General features: G+C 57.5%; 1 protein-coding gene across 3 annotated transcripts in view; it reads left to right on the top strand.

The window, feature by feature from the left end:
• Positions 1–19,977, top strand: part of AGRN (agrin) — a 169,918-nt gene that overhangs the window by 113,523 nt on the left and 36,418 nt on the right. For all 3 annotated transcript variants that reach the window (XM_090023205.1, XM_090023206.1, XM_090023207.1), the window contains 5 exons: positions 5,309–5,524; positions 7,225–7,449; positions 8,948–9,172; positions 9,755–9,961; positions 16,870–17,091. In XM_090023205.1, coding sequence (XP_089879331.1) covers positions 5,309–5,524; positions 7,225–7,449; positions 8,948–9,172; positions 9,755–9,961; positions 16,870–17,091 — 1,095 coding nt within the window. The remainder of the gene's footprint in view (positions 1–5,308; positions 5,525–7,224; positions 7,450–8,947; positions 9,173–9,754; positions 9,962–16,869; positions 17,092–19,977) is intronic.

Genomic DNA, 19,977 nt, shown 5'->3' with positions numbered 1-19,977 from the left:
TTCATTTGATTCTAACTGGGTTCTGTGCTTGCATAACACCAAACGGGAGCATTTTAAAGGCAAATTTAAAATCGTCCACTGTAAACAAATATGTTTCTTTGCCAAAGATAATCAAAAGTGAAAGAAACTTAAATAAGCCATTTGCTCACTGCTCTTGGCTCTGTTTTTCTGTGCGTCTCTTCGCTTGGACAAGGGGAATCAATGAAACCTATTCAGCGGCTTTTCTCAAGGCCGGATGAGGCCGAGGGCTCAGCTGACTGTGCCATGGAAATGCCTGTCTTGGAATAAAGTCCCCCAGCTGGTTTGGGGGCCTTTAAGAGTCCCCCCGTTATGTTGCTACATCTCTCTGCCGTGGCATAAAGGGTTGGAGCAGGGAGGGGAGTCACAGCTATGGACTGGTATGGGAATTACCACAGTGGTTTTCACCTTTTTAGGCATAAGGCACCACTGGATAGACTTGAGGCACCCATTGAAAAATACCAGCTCTTAGTATTCCCCTTTTTGCCTGAAGAAAAATATCATAATAGAGCAGTTTTGCTGTTGCAAACTCAGAAAGACCGCAGCTATGGATTCCCATTTGAAATCGCTGGGTTTAGCTTGTGAATCATGTTTGCACACCTAACAGTGCTAACATTGCTATATCAGCTATATCTCAACCCTGGCTGAGGATCACTGACCGACGGTGCGCAGCACTAAATTACTGGGTGCAGGTCTGCGGCCTACAGCAGTGGTTTCCAACCTGGAGTCTGCAGATTATGTCTAAGGGGGCCGCGAAAGGCGCCTATGATCAATCAGAAGTATGTAAATACCCACACTTACACTTCAAAGCGGTCCGCACCTCCATTCGAAATTTTTTAGGGGTGCCCAAATAAGCAAAGGTTGAAAACCACTGGCCTATAGTATTCAGGTCCGACTTATTAATTGCAAGGGACCCTGCTGGATTTAACATGGAAGAAATAATGAGATATTCCTAGATCATCCCCTTGTTTGCCTATTATGGGCTGTCTTCTTCCTTTAGGCTTTGAGCTCTCTGGGGCAGATGCGGTGTTTTCCCCTGTGCTCCATGGTGGTGCTACCGAGACAGGAGCGATGCATGGTAACTACCTCCACAAAGCGCTTTGAGAACAGCTGTGCAAAGGCCAAGCAGCATTTGTCCCTCGTTGGGGAAGGTCACAGCTGTGTCCAGCCCTCCCAGAGGTGTCTAGGCTTAATAGAGATCGTTCCTGCCTCCTGGGTCACACACTAGTCTGCTTCTATGCAGAAAACACAATGAAGTCTGGGAGCTGCTGTCTCAAATCATTGGTGTCTTAATCTAGTGTTATCTCCCCTTCCTGCCACTGCAGTAGGGTCCCTTGTGGTGCGCAGAGACAAGCTGGAGGCTTGTGCTCGGGGAGACGCCATCCCTCTCTCCACAGGCATCTGCTAATGGCACAGCTGCAATGAGACATAATTGCAGTGGGACATCAGCTGGACCATCACTGATTGATTAGAGTCAACCCTAAAGTGGGATGGCAGGGGCAGCGGGAGGCTGGGCTGTGTGTGTGTAGCCCTGCTCAGACTTCCTCTAGCCGCCCAGCCACAACTGTCCTTTGTTTGCTGAATTAACCGCTGTGGGTCTGTGCAACAGGGCAAATCTGTCACATCTGCACTTACCACCCCCCATGCACACACATACTAGTAGTGAGCTGTGTTGGGGAGGGAGGGATTAATGCAGCCTCCAGCGGGAGCTGCTTGGATTGGCATGCCCAAGAGGTGCCGGTGATGTCCGAGGTGCTCCCTTGGGTAGATCCTCGTGACTCGGAGAAGATTGTTTCTCAGGGCCAGCTCCTTGTCAAACCTGGCAGCTTGACCAGCCGTGCTGTGAGCGGGTCCAAATGGAAATGGCTGGGCAAGGTGGCGGGAGGGTGGAGAAGAGGAGCCCTGTTCTGTTGCACGCTGCTGCTCGTGACCGTGGCATCATGCCTCTTTCAGCACCTCTGCACCGGGTGCATCTCTGCAGGCTTTTGCCTGTACCAGGACAGGGGATTGCATTGGGCTCTGCTGGTCTGGCATGTGTCACGGCCTGTCTGGAGCTGTGGGCCTGGCCTCCAGCATGCTGGAAAGCTTCTGAGCACCTTACGGGGCACGGAGAACAGCAAAGCCCCTGCTTGCCCTGAAGAAATAAAGCTCCTCTGGCCAGGCTCTAGACTGCAATGGCACATGGGGGGGACATAACATGCTGTCTTGGATCCCCCGACTCCCTGCTCAGTGCGCTGTGCTTTTACTCCATGCCCATCACCGTGCGTATCCAAACACCCTCCCCGCCAGCCCTTCTGCTTTCTTTCCCCTTCAGGCTTCTGCTCCATTTAGAAGCCCTGTGCAGGGGTGAGCAGCACCAGGCTCTCGCCGTGATGCCACCCCACCGTGCCCACTGAGCCCAGGGCGCTGCATGGGGAAGGAGCACGGTGCCCAGGTGCCCAGACCCATCAGCGCCCTCCACTCCCATGCATCTCCCCCGTTCTTCTCCGTGTTGGCAGCAAATTGGAATCAGCTCGTGGCTCCTTCCACGTCCCCGCAGCTGCCTGGCGCGCTCGCTGCCTCCCTTTGCCGTCTCAGAAGCGGGGTCAGTAAGACAGCTCTATCTCTGCCTCCCCTCAGCCCTGCTGAGTGGCAGCCTGATTATGCAGTACACAGTCGCACTCCTGCTCCGTGCAACCTGCTCAGCCGCCCTGCCCGTCCCGCATTTCATATTCACACGCGCTCCCTCTCCCCCTCGCTTCATGCACCCTCTAATCTCGGAGCTAAACAGGCTCATCTGCATTAAAAAAAAAAGAGCGAGAGAGGAGGAGAGGAGTGAAAGCAATGGCAAGGGAAGGCGCGCGAGCACCTATCCAGAGAGCTTCATAAAAATGATAAATTGCTTTTAGATATTGGGCAGGAGAGAAAGAGAGTTCTTTTTTATTTGACGATATTAGTCTCTTAGCGGCGCATTGTTGCCGTGCATATGAACTCAAAAATCTCAAGGCAGTCAAAGCCAAGCGCCCGGGAATTGAAGTGTAAATGAGCCACTGCCAGGCTTTTTATTTTGCCTTTTATGATTTCTCTCTCTTTCATTATGTAGGTCAGTCTCCATTTCTAATGTATATTGTGGATATAGGCTACATCGACAGGTGTGTGTAGAGGGCAGCAGAGGTGTGTGCTGGAAGTGTGTGAAGGCGCATGTGTGTGGTTGCATGGTAGAAGCGTGCGCTCCCTGAGTGCGGGTGCATGCACTGTGTGTACAGCGAGAGGGGTGAAATGTGGGCACCGCTCTGCTCGTGCCCTGGGACGCTACAGAGAGGGGTCACCCAGCTGGGACATCTCTTCCGGTCACCGTGGCCAGTGTTGCTCACAGTCCTCCCTGCATCTATCCAAGTTTGTGCATAGTGGCCTCTTTCCCCACCTCCTCTTTAAAAATTACCTTCCCTGATACATTAGCAATTCAGATGCTGAACTGGTCTGTGCTGGCTGCTCTGATTAGTGTATGTGATAAAGAGATTTGTGCATCTCCTATTAGACAGGCCCCCGCTCTCTGCCATGTGACTCCAAATGATTTGCATACATTGTGATGAATAAAAAAGTGTGTGCGTGTCTGGGTAGATGAGGAAATGTTTTCTGCCCCAGCCTGAGTGGCGGTACAAAGCCAGGACACTTCCTTTTCTGTCCCTCTCCTGCTTTTTGGTTAATCACTTGTCTCTTCCATTTTGATGGGCATTAGCAGCCTGTACTCTTTGGAAAAGGGCTCGGGACAGCTCAATCCTAGCTGGTAGGGTTATGTAGCCCGGGGGGCTTGATCGAGCCAGGAGTCTCTCCGCAGCCAGGCGAACATCGCTCCCATTGCCCTCACACCTGCCTGCGGTAGTGTAAGCCTGATGGAAGAACCAGAGGCCCCAGCTGAAGGTCTTGGCCCCACACTGCGCCATGCCATGATGCACAGTCAGGAACAGCCCCTTCTTCCTAGAGCTGCTCATCTCTGCCTGCAAGATGGACAGCGGGTGGGAGGGACCCGGAGCCCGTGTCATTCTGACCCTAGCCCTCTAAATCACCCAGGGGACACTCCACCTCTGCCTCCTGCCCAGGGCTGTTGCTGAGACCCTTTTCCAGCCCTAGATTTATTACCACTTAGCAGATTGCTTTCCTCTCTCAAGCCTTTTTTGCTGCCCAGCCTTTGGGAGGCAAGTTCTCTCACATGCTTGTCACCAGCTCCTTCTGGTTTGCATGGTGCCCAGATGCAGAGCTCAGTCTTGCCACCCAGCAGTGCATGGCCCTAGTCTCAGCAAAGAAAACCCGCTAGCCCCAGACAAGACAGACCGGCACCGTAGACACTAGGTCACTGAGCCCATGCCGGGTACCGTCCTCAGTGCCCTTATCTTCATCCCTCCAGCTCCTCGCATCCAGGGTATGTGCACATAGGTCCAGGCTGCAAATCCAAAGACCAAATAAACGCTTGGGCTGGCTCTTCTTCCTCCTTTTGATGTCCCACTGGTGACAGGAGTGTCTGTCAGGGGCTTATTTTCCTGCTGCCCCCTGCATACTTCACTGCTGAGGGGTTGGGGGAGCGTGATGCCTGACAGGAGCCTGGCACGGAGCAGGCAGCAGTGCTGCAGCTCACTAGCTCTGGAGGCAGCTGTTGCCTGTGGTCTGGGCCGCCCTAGATGGCACTCGATGGGGCGGTGGTGATACTGGTCTGTGATATCACGGCGGTGCACAGCATCTGAGCTGCTTCTGCTCTGGGGTGGGGGCATGGGTGCAGATGCAGCATTTGAGGGGGGAAGAGGGGTGTTACTGTTTGTGGCCTGATCCAAAAACCATGGAGGGGACAGACCTCGGGGGACAGGCTGTGGCAGGCCATGGGTCCAGCTCTCTGGAGGAACTGATGTCCCTTCAAAGGACACCTGCTCCAGGCAGTTAAGTGGGTGTGCAGGAAAGGCCTGGAGTGGGGGACTGGTGCAGGGGAGCAGCGAGAGACAGGAACTGCAAGTCACCGTCCCGGTGTGAGCGGCTTCCCAGCCTGCTGGTGGTGACTCCCCCCCATTCCCGCTTAGCAGGGCGGCTGGAGGGAGAGCTCCAAGCACTGATGCTTTCCTTTCCCAGCTGGTCCCCTGAGAGTGTCCCAGCTGCTCATCCTTCAGGGCTTGAAGTGAAATGACAAGCCCTACCCCAGATTCAAGACCCAGAGGGTCTAGGCTTTCGTCCCTCATGGCTGTGGCTGCTGGGCCCTTCTCCTGCGGGGCTCTGCATGTCCAGGTCAGCTAGCCTCGGCTCATCCTTGTCCATCTGTCTCCCGTAGCATGCCGAGGAATGCTCTGTGGGTTCGGAGCTGTGTGCGAAAGGAGTCCCGCTGACCCATCCCAGGCCTCTTGCGTCTGCAAAAAGACCGTGTGCCCCTCAGTGGTGGCTCCTGTCTGTGGCTCGGACTATTCCACCTACAGCAATGAATGTGAGCTGGAGAAGGCCCAGTGCAACCAGCAGAGGAGGATCAAAGTCATCAGCAAGGGACCCTGTGGTGAGTCGTGCTATCTCTGTCCTCCCCAGGACAGCCATGGATCGCTCCCAGAGAACACCCGGGCAGGGTTTGTGCCTGGTTGGCATTTGCAGTGGTTATCCTAGAGCCCCAAGCAGCTTGCAAAGAGGATGCATGAATGGGAAATGGCTTCTCGCACTCTTCCACTGTGAAAGGGAAGGACTAATTACTTTATTACGTCCAGGGAACCAGTCAAAGGGCCTCCCCACATCCCTACAGCCTCCGCAGAGCAAGAGGCTGCCATTCACCTGAGCCTGAGAGACAAGTACAAAGCAGATGCATCTGAGCAAGCCCCTGCCTTGAGAGCAGCGATTTCTTGGGGAGGCAGGGTGAGGAAGGCTAATGAAAGCCCTTCCCCGGTCTGGCATGCACCAGCTGCGAGCAAGGAGCTGTGTAAATGAGACCCCCACCCCTCGCCTCCAAGTAAATTAAGTTGACCTTTCCCTCGCGCACCGCGCCGGCTCGCAATAAATCTCGGCACGGTGGCCCTGCTGGGGCGCGCGGCGGAGGGGCTGGCACCACATGGTATATTTTAAATAAGAATCATAAAAAAGGGACAAATTAAAGCAAAAAAAAAAAAGCGGGCAAAGAAGTGTGGGCCCAGCCCTGTCAGCAGGGAAATGGCTTCCTGCACTCTTCCTCTAATTACATTGTGCTGAGAGGACCCTAAGGAGCTTGGGCCACCATGTTGGCTACTGGAAATACCTCTCCAAGAGTTCGTGCGGGGAAGACGGCCTGCAGGATATGGAGTCAGGGGAGCGTCGGGGTGGGAAGTCAGCTTCCTGAGACGAGTGGTAGAGGGACTAAGCCGGCAAAACATGGTGTGCCCTCAGTCCCTCTGGCTGGCAGAGCGGGCAGGGAGGAGCTGAGCCATGCCCAACGCCGGTGGGAAGCCGGGCATCGATTGCCAGTAAAGGCAGGGCTGGAAGACCCCTGAGACTAACAGGTTCAAGGAGGCACAAGCGTGCCTGAGACTTAAAACCCCACTCCAGCCAAGCACTGACGCCAGTTCTCCCTCCCAGTGTGTGAGCAAGTCCCTATTAAATTCAGCAGCACCACTCATGGGCAGAGCATTAAAGTGTTTCGGAGCCATGACGACAGGGGTTGAGCCCGACAAAGAGCACGATGTAGGGTCTGGAGGCTGGGAGCAGGCAGCCCTCCCCATCCCACACTTGCAACAGCCATCAGGACGCAGCCGAGCAAGTGCAAGTGTTGGTGGCTGGTGAGCCTGAACCATGACAGCAATGCCTCGGTCTCCCCCAGCACGTCAGGCTTATGAGGCTCTGCCTGTCTGAGACGCGAGGGGCCAGGCAGGCAGGCAGCGTCGCCTGGGCACGTGCCTGGCATGGAGCAGGGAAGATCCAGTCCTTGTCTCACCCCTTCTGCACAGGCTGCTGATGCTGGGCCCCTCTCACCCCACATGCACGTGCTCACATCTCAGGTGGCCTGAGCCTCGCAAGCTCTAGGCTGCAGACGAGGATGTGCAGAGGACGGGTGAATGATTTGGGTGACAGCTCTGTCCCTAACCCACCGCTGGCTGGGTGGTTCTGGAGGAAACCCATTTCAACTTGCTGCTGGGCTGGGAAAAGACTCCCAGCATTAATCCCAGGGGCTGGGGGCAAGGATGGCCGCCGGCTCAGCTCACAGCCCTGTATCCTTCCTCCCCCGGTCCCACCCGGCAGGTTCCAAGGACCCATGTGCGGAGGTGACGTGTAGTTTTGGCAGCACCTGTGCCCGCTCTACTGATGGGCAGTCGGCCAAGTGCATCTGCCCATCCTCGTGCCGCGGGGTGGCCGAGGGCACCGTGTGTGGCAGTGATGGCAAGGACTACCACAGTGAGTGTGAGCTCAACAAGCACGCCTGCGACGCACAGCAGAACGTCTTCAAGAAGTTCGACGGGCCCTGCGGTGAGTCCCGGACCGGGGCGGGGAGGTTGGTACACAGGGCCAAGGCTGGGGTCGGGGGGCACAACACTCTCCAGGCCAGCAATGCCTTTTCCATTGATTGTAGGATTTGCCATTCCAGGCTGGAGCACGTCTTTCCCATGTCCTCTCTCCAGTGGCTGCAAGGAGGGAGGGGGACATCAGCCGTGGGGGTTGAAACCCCTTTTGGGTGGGAAACCTGGTAGAAGCGTGGCAAGGCAAGCAGGGGCGTGGGAAGGCAGGTGGGAATTTGTGGTACGTCGGCATAAACGGGGAAGAAATGCAATCCGGTGTCTACCATTGCTGCTGAGAACAAATCGGCGCCAGGCAGGTATTCCGTCTTGGCCAAAAAGTAGCGACAATAATAATATTTAAGCCGAGAGCTTGGGAAAGGATTAGCAGAGAGCCAGTGTGTGTTGTGCCCACTCTTTAGTATGCTGCTGCGAGCTTGGCTCAGCAGGGAGGGCAACGGAGATAAGCTCTGATTATAGTAGCGGTGGAAGGCAGCACGGGGCCCGTGGGGATCTCCTCTCAAGGGCCTGGATTCCTCAATCCACTCGCTGAGCTGCTTAGGGCAGGGAGCAGGGAAAGAGGTGAAAAACGTGAGCAGGTGCCTGGGGAATGAGTGCCCTTGTCAGCGCAGAGCACCATCCATGGCCCAGGAGAGGAGCCTGGGGTGTATTTAGGGGCTCCGTTGGCCAAGCTCCAGAGAGCCGAACAGATGGGAGACTCTCCGAGGAGCTGCAGCAAAGGCCTGGGCCTTGACTAAGGCATTGCCCCTGGTGTTGGGGGGCTGAGGCTTAGGCTGCCAGGGTAAAAGAGGTGTTTTTCCCCACCCGTGACCCACTTCCTTGACCGATGAAGGAGCCTGATCTCCGCTCACGTGCCCAGGGGCTGGGCTACCCACCGGCATGGCTGTCAGGAGTGACTTGAAGCTGTGCTGCCAAGGGGACCTGGAGCCAGGTGGGGGGCCAAGTGCCTCCCCAGACCTGTGGGGGGTGCAGAGGGAAGCAGCAGAAGGGTGCAGGTTAAGAGTCAAGTGCTCAGGCAGAGGCACAGATGGGAGCTCCTGTCTGGGGGTCCCAGGCAGGGCTCCGGCAGCCCCTTCTCGCCTTGGCATGACTCAGACTTCATTGGTCTGAGTCTGTCCCAGCATGCAGGGACCACCCCACACCTCGCAGTCTCCGAATTTGCCAGCCATCTTCCTCCTACCGCAAACCCCAAGTGCTCTTCATGCAGAGACCAGCTGGCATGTGCACAGAGTCTTGCAGAGACCCCATCTGAACGGAGGAGGCTAGCATTGACTAGATCCCAGGGAGGAAAGATGCAATGCAGTTTAGGCCTGGGCTGGGCTGGTTCTGGGCCTAGGCTTTCGGCTCCCTGAGGGGCAGGGATGGGGCAGACCCTGGAGGTAGCCATGCTGCTCTGAGGTGCCGTGCCTCTTGCTCCCTTTCACCCACACCCTCCCGTGCCCTCGGTGCAGACCCTTGCAAGAACGCCGTCAACGACCTGAGCCGGGTCTGCCGGGTGAACCCTCGCACCCGCCGAGCGGACCTGCTCTTCCGGCCCGAAAACTGCCCCCCAAAGAGGGACCCAGTGTGCGGCGATGATGGGGTAACCTATGACAGCGAGTGCGTCATGGGACGGTCGGGCGCTCTGCGGGGGCTGGAGATCCAGAAGGTGCGTTCGGGGCAGTGCCAGCCGCAGGGTAAGTACCTACATTGCCCCAGGGGGCAGGGGGATACCGGGTGAGAGCGCTGGGGCTCTGCAACCACCCTGGGGCCCTCTGCATTCGGGGGCTGACCGGTGACATGGGAAGCCACCTGCCCCAGGTCAGTCTTTTCAGGCTTTATTGGCCAAGAATCTGAAGCTGGTCCCTGTTGGAGGCAGGCCCCAGGATAGCAGCCCCAGGCTGCTGTGGCCCTTGCCCCAGTGACAGCAGAGAGGATGATGGAGCGGGTAGGCTCTCAGCTACAAGGGAGATGGACCCGATCCAGGGGCACTGGCCCAGACACCAGACGGGCTCAGATGAACTAGGACACAGGCCCCAGTCGCACGGGCCTCGCCGTGCTATTTCTCCACTCCGGTGTCCCTTCCAGCAGTGCTCTTTGGTGTGGGTGGGGAATGGGGATCCACAGACAGCTTAGAGGGGAGTCCGTTCCCATCTGGCGTGGCCCCCAGGGTGAGAACAGAGCCGCTGAGTTTCCTTCCTCTGCCCCAGGTCAGCATGCCCCACGTTGCCCCTGCCTGCAGCCCCGTGCTGAGCACCACGTCTCTCTCCCCTTTGCAGACAAGTGCAGGGACGAATGCAAGTTCGGCGCCGTGTGCCTCAACCGGCGTGGCACCACCCGCTGCTCCTGCGATCGCATCACCTGCGACGGCGCCTATCAGCCCGTCTGCGCCCGGGACAGCCGGACGTACAGCAACGACTGCGAGCGCCAGAAGGCAGAGTGCCAGCAGAAAGCTGCCCTCCCTGTAAAGCACGAGGGGCCCTGTGGTAAGCGGTGGCATGGTGTGGAGGTCCTGGTCACCCCCGTGCGTCTCCCCCACCTCTTCAACTACCCCCTGATCCTTGCCCCTGGCATCTCTCCCACCCTGCCGGCCTCAACACACAGCCAAGGAGGAACCTTGCTGTCTGTGTGCTGGAGGTAAGTCATGATCACGCCACTACAGCCACAGGCGACACGCCATCCCTTTGACCACCCACAGGCCAGCCAGCAATCTCCCCATTCCTACCCTCCTCCCCTCCCCGGATCCCAAGTCCCACGTGTGTGTCTTGTCTGTCTCCTCGGCACTACTGTGCGTCTGTCTGTCTGTTTGTCTCTTTCTCCACTGTCTCGTCTGGCAAGTCTTATAACGGAGGGAAGAGTCGTTTGCATTTGGATGGTCTGCGTCACAAAGCCTCTGTAACGCTCATTGCCCCCTCCATCCACACCCTGCCAGGCGCGCATTCCCTCTCATGCCATCAGAGGCAGCCCCATTGTCCATCCACCCTCCCAGGACAGTGCCAGGCTCCTGACCCCTCTCATCACTCCCCTGATCCATGCTTTCCTCAGCACCAGGTGCCCTGTGTAAGTAATGCTTCCCGGCGCTGTTAACACTCTGATGGTCTTGGTGTGTCTTTGTATCATCTCCGGGGAGGATCTGGGGGAAACTGTGGACTTTCCTGAAGAAGTCTTGAAGGCGTACGAGGTAGGATGGGGTAGTAGTTTCACCAGAGACAGCTAGGGCAGTGGAAGCATCCAAAATGACATTAACTGTGATGGAGGAAGAGAGAGGGTTAAACACAGTCAGCACACTGATTTGCAGGTCTTGGAGGAATGGCTAATCTCGGACTGGGTTTAGCCTGAGAGGAAACCATATAGATGCAGGCTGGATGATTCGTTGGCATGCATCGCACCTTTGAAATGGGATTTTAAAGTCATCCCGCTTTTAGGGGACCGTTTGGCTGGCTTTGCCCTCCTCACCTAGACGTTTCAGTCTTGCCACGTGCAGCTGCTCAAAAAGCATTTCTCCGTCCCTAAGAAGCATGACAGCGGCTTAATTCAGTCAGGAGGGGTCTTTGTCAGTAAGGCACTTTTGGGGTGCAGGACCAGAACCACTAGGAGTGTTTTGTTGCAGCTCTGAGGGCTAGAAACGCCCGCTCCTACTCGGCAGGAGCTGAGATCATCAGCTATTCACATGACTCCAGGAGCTGGGACTTTAAAGGGCAGCATCTAATGCTCCCAAACTGCCCAGAGAATCAAGGAGGGTGGCAGCCCCGACGTGTTTCCCTCCCCGTGCTGTGCCGTTCTGGAAGTTTTGCTCCTTGTGGTGCCAGCTGGTTTGGTTGGCATGGAAACACGTGGGCCCATGTATTATTTTTAAACAAAACTCCAGGCTGCCCGAGCACGTGGTGGTTGGAGAAGTGGGGCCATTGCAGCTGCTGAGGGCTGCTACTGACCCTGGATCCCCCAGATCCTGCGGCACGGCTGGTTTCTGAGTTTGCAGCGTGGTGGGGACGTGCAAGGAGAAGGCAACCACATCTATTGCCTGGTACCGTGGCGGGCACCATCACTGGCTTCTACCACGATGCCCTGAGTGATGCGGCAAAGGCTGCGATGTAGCGCAGTTAAAACCAGTTGACCAGCTGCCAAGCGTGGGTGCCGGGAGCCTCATGTTCAATGGTGCTGGACCTCCACAGCAGCCCACTGGAAGTCAGCAAGAGGCTTTTCATTGCCTTCAGTGCAGTATCTCAGCCCCTTTGCAAGTCTCCGCGAGCGTCCACACATGGCTCGGTGCTGTTACTGCTCCCCCTCCGCTGGCGGCCCAGACGGCTGGACTCAGTCGGGTAGAAACCTGCAGAGAGATCCCCAAATCCCTCTCTCTGGCTGGCTCCTATAGACTAACATTTAAGGGATTCAGCAGCTCCTCTCTGCCTCCCCCGCTCTCCCCACACAAGCCAGCTTCTCCGCTTTCTCTTTTTCAGTTCTTCATCTCATTCCTCACCCCCCTTCCTCCTCTCCCTGCAGGCTGCACAGCCAGCCAGCAGTGCAGACGGGCGATGCTCATCCTTTCAAGAGCGCGTGGCTCCTGGGAGAGTGAGCGAAGCAGCCCCCTCGTCCCGACGACGCAGGCAGGAGGCAAAGCAGAGCTGACAATCAGCCGAGATTGCCAAGACCGCGCGACAGCTCACGCCTGCCCCGTAGGAAGCCACGGGGCAGCATGATTAAGCCTCAGGCCTCTCCTATCAGCCCAGGAAAACAGCCTCTTTCTTGTCACTTCCGCACTGCCCCTTAGGGTTTCGAGCGTTCCCCCTCCAAGTTGCTGTTTCCACGAGGCTGAAAGCTTTCCCAGTACTTGAGAGTGCAGTGAGTTCCCGCTAGCCTGCGTGCCCCACACAAAACACCATCGCTGGCACTGTCTGGGCAAGGGCTGAGTAGGTAGTGGGGGCCGTAGTCCAGTGTCTCAGCCCTGGCCAGGTCTTTGGGAGGCCTTGTAAGGTGACATGAGGCATCTGGACCAGACTTAGGGCTAGTGGGAACGACAAGTCTGTCCGTGTTGCCAACTCATAACAGTCCCCCTGCATTGCTCCATCCTGATGGAGCTCTGCCTCTTCCTCCCTCGCAGCAAGGCCTATGGAGGAAACCCCTCTGAGTCAGGGTTGAGGCATTTCTGGCACGGTGGCCAGCTCTCTGCGGCCTGGCAATCAAGAGAGGTGCCAGGCCGCAGAAAGGAGCTCTGTGCTCACCGCTCCACACACTCGCGTGTGTGTCTCTGTCACACCCTTGGCATCCCTACCTGCCCCCCCACTGTGGGTGAGCAGGTGGAGGTCACCGGAGACCCAAAACTGTCCCCTGCTCCCTTAGGAGAGGGTGGGAGGGGGAACAGGACCCTGCTGGGGGGGAGCGGTTTCCTTTCTCAAGAAAAGTCATGACCAAGGAGTGGTTCCAGCCTTCGGCATCAACGCCCCTTCTCCAGGGGCCACCTTCAGATCCTCAGCTGCTTGGACGAAGATTGGATCCGACGGGACTTAGACTTGTCCCATCAACGGGGAGGAAATGAAAGGCGGTCCATTAACGGGATGGCAACCGGATGCTTTAATCTTTGCAGAGAGCTGCCTGATGAACTCTTGCTGCTCCCTGTTCACCCGCAGCTGGGGGAGGAAGCAAAGCCAGGCAAAACAGCCTCAGCCTTGCCTTCACTTTTGATTGGCAAGTCCCTTGGTGCTTTCAAAAGGGGGTGTCAGGAGCTGGAAGGTGCCCCTGGGAGATGGCACAGGGGACTAGGAGATGGCAAGAGGTGGAGTCTGGCAGGGGCAGAAGGAAGGGCTCTGTCGCTGCGTCTGTCTTTTCCCCTCCTTTTCTTCCTTTCTCTCTCTCTCTCTCTGTTGCTTTTTTCTTTCTTTCCTTTTTCGTTCTGTGTCTTGTGTTTTACAGTGTTGCCCGTGTGGAGAAAGGACGTGTGTCCCCGCAGCACCCTACCACTCCCAACCAGGACGTCTCCGCTCGGAGGTTGGCTTTCTACCCTTCTCCACAGCCAACGGCGTTCCTCCAGAAGTCTGTCCTGCTACCCCCTTTCCCCAGCCACTCTGCTCCTCCCTGGCCATATTTCAAAGCCATTGGGATGGACAGACCCTCCCTGCCTCCAGTTTTTGACTCCCTCCCTCCTTCCAACACTCCCTGCCTGGAATGAGACTGCCTTGCAATGCGACGGGATATTGTTAATGCTTGCTTGGACTCACGTCTCCTTCTATGAGATGGACAAGGATGGGGGCAGGAGCTGCTCTGTTATCTGAATGCCCCTGAGCTGGGAACCCCATTACCTTCACCACGTCCCCAAAGCATCTCTCCTTGGCTGATGAGTCAATTTGGGCTGCTCCTGGTAGATACGATACGTTCCTTCTCCCTCAGGCATGATTAGAGATCTATGTTTGCCCAGGATTGCAATGCTTGGCCCCTTCCCCCCCACCGTCCCTTCACGTGTGTATGTATGTGTGTGTCGCGTTTGTGTAAGCATGGGCTGTGGAAAGGACACTCGCCAGGCCGGGTGGTGTCAGCAGAGAGGTGACAACCTTACAGCGGACTGATTTTGTAATGGTCCTTTCCTTTGGCCAATGGCGCTTTCTCCTGCCTTGGTGGAAGCACATCGCAGTACCACCTCCACGGGCATCAGCACAGCCTCTCGAGCCTCTGTTCGCACAGGCAGGGAGTATAGTCTGCAGCAGGCCGAAGTCTTGAGAGCAGCGCTTTGCCCCATGGGCACTCATTTGGGTGACAAAGAAATCTGGCACAGCAGGGCAAATTGCTTCGCCTCTGTGCGAGCGGCTTTTCTCCGTGTGTCCCATGGAGACGGTGACTCCACGCGAGTCGCTGTTACCTGCTGCTGGTAGAAATGCCCAGAGGTCCCAGGCTGCAAGGAGCAATGCATGCACATGCCCAATTCCTCCCTCTGGAAATCAGTGGCGATAACTCCCATTGACTTCCGAGGGAGCCCTGGGCAGCCCAGCAAATGTCAACAGTCGGCGGTTCAAGTGGCGAGGGGAGCCTCATTTGCTGCATGGCTGCTGCGCAGAATTGCTGGAAGGGCGAGAAATGTCAGCGCGCGGCTCTCCTCCAGCCCCAGCGGCCTCCCGCCTAGCGCGCGGCTCGCTCTCCCCCTGGCTCCGCGCAGCCCCGCGGGAAGTTCGGAGCCGGGATTTGGGAGTTTAGAATAAACAAACATGTGTTTGCTTCACACCTAGTTTGTCACATCCTCACTGCCTAATTGTGCCCGGCGGAGGCTGCTTCCCCGGCTAAGCGTGCTGCCTGCGAGCATTTTGCGGGCACGATTATGGTAAACATGTCTTTTAAAAAAAAAGAGACAAAAGCCAGGGATGTGAGTGGCACCCCCAGGCGCAGCGCGGCGGGGAAGACGGGCTGCCGCTGCGTGGGAACTGCTCAGAAGCCATTTGGCTACCGGGGAATTTGTCAGGAAAGGGGAGAGATGACTGCTCCCTGCCCTACAGGGCCTCAGCCGGATTTGCAGCTGTCCCCGTCACAGCCCCAGCTCCGAGTGACAGCCTGGGTGTGGAGTCTGCATGGACGTGGGATGGAGGATTTCTCCCCATTGAGGGACTTTCTCCAGCCTCACTCCTCCCCATGGCCCCAGCTAAAACCATCAGCTTGGGCCACACTTCTCCTAACAAGGCTGGTCCTTCCAGATCCAGAATTGCTCCAGAAATGAGCCTTGCTGAACAAACCCATCGACTCCCCTGGCCTCGGTGCAAGGAGTCCATCACACCGCAGTTTTAGGGAGGGAGTGGGAACCAAGGAGCGGCCCGACCGGCTCTCCATGCAGCACCAGTGGGTCCTGGGGGAGCTGGCCTTTCCCGCCCTGTGCTAATCTGTGGCTGTGCTGTTGCTCCCGTGCTCTTCGGCTCAGCCCCCGACATGTGCCTGCTGCATCCATCCTGCTCTCGTTGCGTTGTGTTCCACCCTGCTCCCCGTCGTCCCTTTTTCCGGTGTCTCCTCCCTGTTCCCTCCCCTCCCCGAGCTCCCCACGGCCACGGTGTGCATTGCTCTGAGCACTCGCAGTGCGGGGCTGTGTGCTTTGTCCCCAGCGGTCCATGGGATCCTGCCTTGGGGTACCTGCCTTGGCTGTGAGCAAGCCTTAGCCATAGCACCAGCCTCTGGGCAGCACAGGGCAGTGCAGCCTGCATCCCACACCCCTGCCAGCCCACGGCACGGAGACTGCAAAGGAAGTTTCCACACCTGAGATCAAACACCTCTTTTTGCCTGAGGGTAAATTGAAGGAGCTCCCACAGAGCCTGTGACCAGCCACACATCCCTAGCTCCTCTCAGTGGGAGCCTGGCCTCCAGGGTGGAAAGGGGGCACTGAGCAGGAGCCCACTGGTGTGACCCTGCTCTGCTCTTGGTAGCAGGGAGAGGCCGCAGGGGAACGTGGCAGTGGGGGAGGGCGTCCATCCATGGCAGCGTGTCTTAGACCTGAGTGATGGGCTGCCTCCCCTTGGTGAGCAGTGGGTGCTGTCAAAGATGCCCGCTCTTTGTGCTCTGCACCTAGTAGCGATGGTCTCAATGTGGCCTCAGGGCAGCTGCCTTCATCCTCCGCTGGCTTCTGAACTGTGGCCAGCATGAGACTCAGCCGGAGAAGCAGCCCCCAGCTTTTACCCGCCCAGGAAGGGAGGGAGAAAGTAGAAAGCAGATAGTGGGGGTGGAAGGCAGAAAGACCCTTATGCGGGCACCCATGCTACCACAAGCCAGCTCTCTGGCGGGCTGTGTGCTGGCAGGGGAGGGAGCTGGGCAAGGGATGGGGCTGCCTGAAGCTCCGAGGCCGTAGAGAGATGGATTGCCCCCTCGCCCTGATATTCAGGGCATGACTCTGGTGCCCTGGGGACTGCTGCTGGGATATGCACCAGGGATATAAGCAAGGGAGAGGCCCTGTCGTGGGCTCCCTGCCTCTCTCTGACCCCAGAGCTGGCAATCTGGTTCAGATCTTACAGGCAGGACCTGGATTAGAAAGAGGGGTGGGGTGTCCATGCCACCAGTAGGCAAGTGACAGGCACCACCCTGCGTGCCTCCGCTGCCTCTGGATGGGAGTGGGAGCTGGGGAGGGAATTGATGCTCAAGGGCATCCTGTAATGGGAGCTGCCGCCCGGTACTGGTGGGGTCTGGAGCCCTGCAGGAGGCTCAGCTACCCTGGTGAGAGGAGGTGTAAAGTACCCAGATGGAAGTACCCAGTTGGCCCATTCACCATCCCTGCAGGCCGCAGATGCACCCCGGGCACAGCATGGCCCTGGGTGGGGATGGTGAGCACGAGCCCGGGGCTGGCATCCCTCAATGCCTTGCTCTCTACGCCATGCCAAAAGCAGCATTGCCAGGCCGGGAGCACGGCTAACACGCATCTTTCTCCCCTGCCCCGATGCAGACCTGGGCACCCCCAGCCCCTGCCTCAGCGTGGAGTGCACCTTTGGGGCCACCTGCGTGGTGAAGAACCAGGAGGCGGTGTGCGAGTGCCAGCAGGTCTGCCAAAGCCGCTACGACCCCGTCTGCGGCACCGACAACCGCCCCTACGGCAACCCTTGTGAGCTGAGTGCCACGGCCTGCGTCCTGAAGAAGGAGATCAAAGTCAAGCACAAAGGGCCCTGCGGTGAGTGGAGCTCGCACCCCTCCAAGTCACCCAGCGGCGGGTCTGGGAGGGAAAGGGACTGCATTGGCTTTGAAGGTGAATATTAAGAGAGGGAGGACAAGAGAAGGGGAGGTTAACGGGGCGGCTCAGAGCTAAAGTGGCAGTGGTGCTAGGAAAACAGCTGCTCTCCATCCCAGCCGGGCAGGCTCTTCCACCCAGGTCACAGCCCTGAGTGTGATGGGCTCTCCTGTCTCCAGAGGCTTTGCCTTCCCCTAGCATATAGCCCCTTTCATCTCAGGAGGCCACAGGACTCACCACTCCCCCAAGCCCTGGCATCCCGACCCCTCTCCTGAGTCCCGTCAGTGCAGGATGGTGCCCGGGGACTCTCCTTTCTGTGCTTCCCCCTTCTTGGACGTGCTGCCAGGCAAAATTCATGGGCAGGTTCTGCCCAGAAGAGCCTCTATTTACAGAGAAAGCTGCCACAGGTTTTGATCCCAACAGCCCCAGTTTCTTGTGAGGGCAGCTGGATCGAGGCTGGGTGCGATCTCCGTGCAGCACCATCTCCCGGTGCTGCCTGCTACAATATGCATAGTTCCCCCGCTGCATCAGCGGGAGCATCGTCCTGGCTCTGGAGGGTGGGCTGGGGGGCCTCGTCCGTCGGGGCATGTGCAAGGCAGCAGGATCAAGAGAAGACCGATCGCCCGCTGCCCACTTACGCGCGTAATGAAGCAGCCGGCCCCCCCAGTGTGCCGAGATAATGACATCGTTATCTGGAGTCTGCCACTTGGGAGGTTTATTTCTCTTAAAAATAAGGCGGGCTCAGCAGAGGAGGCAGAGGGACAATGGAGAGGAGGAAGCTAATCTGGGTGAGGATGCTGCCTGGCTTGGTATGCGGACGCGGAGAAGGCCGAGAAGCTGATCGGGAACGCTACCCTGCACACATCCAGCCCCAGCGCGGTGGGGACAGGGCTGTCTCTGCGCTTGGCCAGCCTCACGCGGGGCTGTCAGAGCATCCTCCTCTTCCTCAGTCAGATCTGCTGGGTTGGGACCTCCCTACAGTGTCGTGTCCTGCCCGTCCCTGTCCCTGTTACGTTGCAAACCTCCACCCCTCGTAGTGCACGCTCACGAGCTTTACCACTGACAGGGCTTTCCCCTGCCTGCGGGGAACTGGTTGAAACCTCTGAGGTTATTAGGCAGGACTCCTGTGCTATGAGTGATGTCTGGGTTACCCCTCTCACGGCCTTGTCCAGGCCTGGCCTGGCCTGCCCTAGGGGCTGCTGCTTCCCCAGCTAGGAAAACCTGTGGAACTCACTGCTGAAGGATGGCCAGGGGTGTAGCAGGTTTTAAGGGTAAATGAAGTGCTGATACGGGGTGGTGGAAGGGACAGAAGCACCCCCAGCTTTGGGGCAGAAGCAAACTGCCTCTGGGACGTCAGAATTGCCCCTCTCACCACTGGTATGTCTGTCCACGGATCCCACTGTTCCTGCCCTTGCAGCCCACGGGTGAGCCACGTGAAACGCGCTATAGATAGCAACACCCTAGCCAATCGCTCGCCGTGCTGCCACCCCCACACACCCAGAGCAACAGCTGCTGCGTGAAAGAAAGATTAGAAAAATCTTCCCTGAGCCAAATTCCTTGTGAATCGATTGGGGGTGGGGGGGAGAGCAAGGCTCATTGGGAGGAGGAAATTAAGCACTGAATCACCAAGCACCCAAGAGTTACTGGAATGGAGACGAGCTGCCTGGAGCCTGGTCTGTCCTGCAGCTTCTTTGTTAGAGAGGGGGTCTGGAGAGAAGCGTCCCCTCTGACCCGAGTCTCTGCACGCAGGCTGAGGACACAAGTGGAGGAAGGAGACAGGTCCCAGCACTAGCTGGTGCATCCCTCCCACCCCCAGTGACTTCCCTAATACACTGGGAGGAAGAGGGTTGGGTGCTGCCAGGCCCTGAGGCTGCGTTCATGGCAGCGTAGTGTGTGGGCCCCTTGCTCCTCCAGCCCATTCGTTGTCCTGGCCTGGAGATGCTGCTCCTCAGCAAACACTTCTGCTAGGATAAAGTGGGAACCACCAGCAGGGGATGTGCAGACCTCTGTTTCCTCTAGAGATGGGCTTGTGCACCACAGCGGTACCCACCCCCCAAATTTCAGGGCTCCCTGCTGCGTTTGGGTGTTCAGACGTGACAGGGTGCATCGTTCTCCTGATGGGAGACAGCCAAGCCCGCAGCCTGGTCCACGGTCTAGAGGGCAGGTCAGGGCCTCAAGAGACTGAGCCAAAGGCCCCTCATTGGCTTCTGTGTCCAGTGTCAGCCAGGGCTGGAAAAGCTTCGGGACCCGCAGAGCTGCCTCTGCACCCCCCTTTCCCTGGGGACATCTGGACCCAGAGCTGAGGATGAGCCCTGCTTCCCTTCCCCTTGCTACTTCCAGGTTACTCAGCCCCTCTTGGAGATCTCCCAGGTACAAACCCTGCCTCCCCAACACGAGACTGGCAAGCCGCTATGGAGCAGAGCTGAGCTGCAGTTCTCCCTGCGGCCGCTGATATACTGGGACTAATTTCTCGCTCCTTATAATTGCACTCAGCCCTGCACGCTTCTCCCACCTCCCATTTCAAAGCCATAATGGCATGTAGCTCTGGTGACATCTCATCAACAATCACTTCTGCCCCTGATGGACTTCACAAGCAGTTATTGCCTCCAAGCGTCTCTCTTCTTCCTTCTCTGACCCCAAGCTCTGCTCAGTTCCCCGTGAGGCTACGTCCGTGGAGGCCACAGGAGCAGTTTACTGCTGCCTTAACACTTCATTAGGAAGCTTTGGCTTTCTGTCCCATTTCCATATCCCCCATGGTCTCTGTGTCCCATTACCATGTCTCCTAGCAAAGGCCGAGCTCAGGAGCCAAGGGGTGGCATGCACAGATGC

The sequence above is a fragment of the Crocodylus siamensis genome, chromosome 12, assembly GCF_052110815.1.
Source record: "Crocodylus siamensis isolate JL-2025a chromosome 12, ASM5211081v1, whole genome shotgun sequence".
Taxonomy (NCBI): domain Eukaryota; kingdom Metazoa; phylum Chordata; order Crocodylia; family Crocodylidae; genus Crocodylus; species Crocodylus siamensis.
This window is presented reverse-complemented; position numbering and strand designations above follow the sequence as displayed.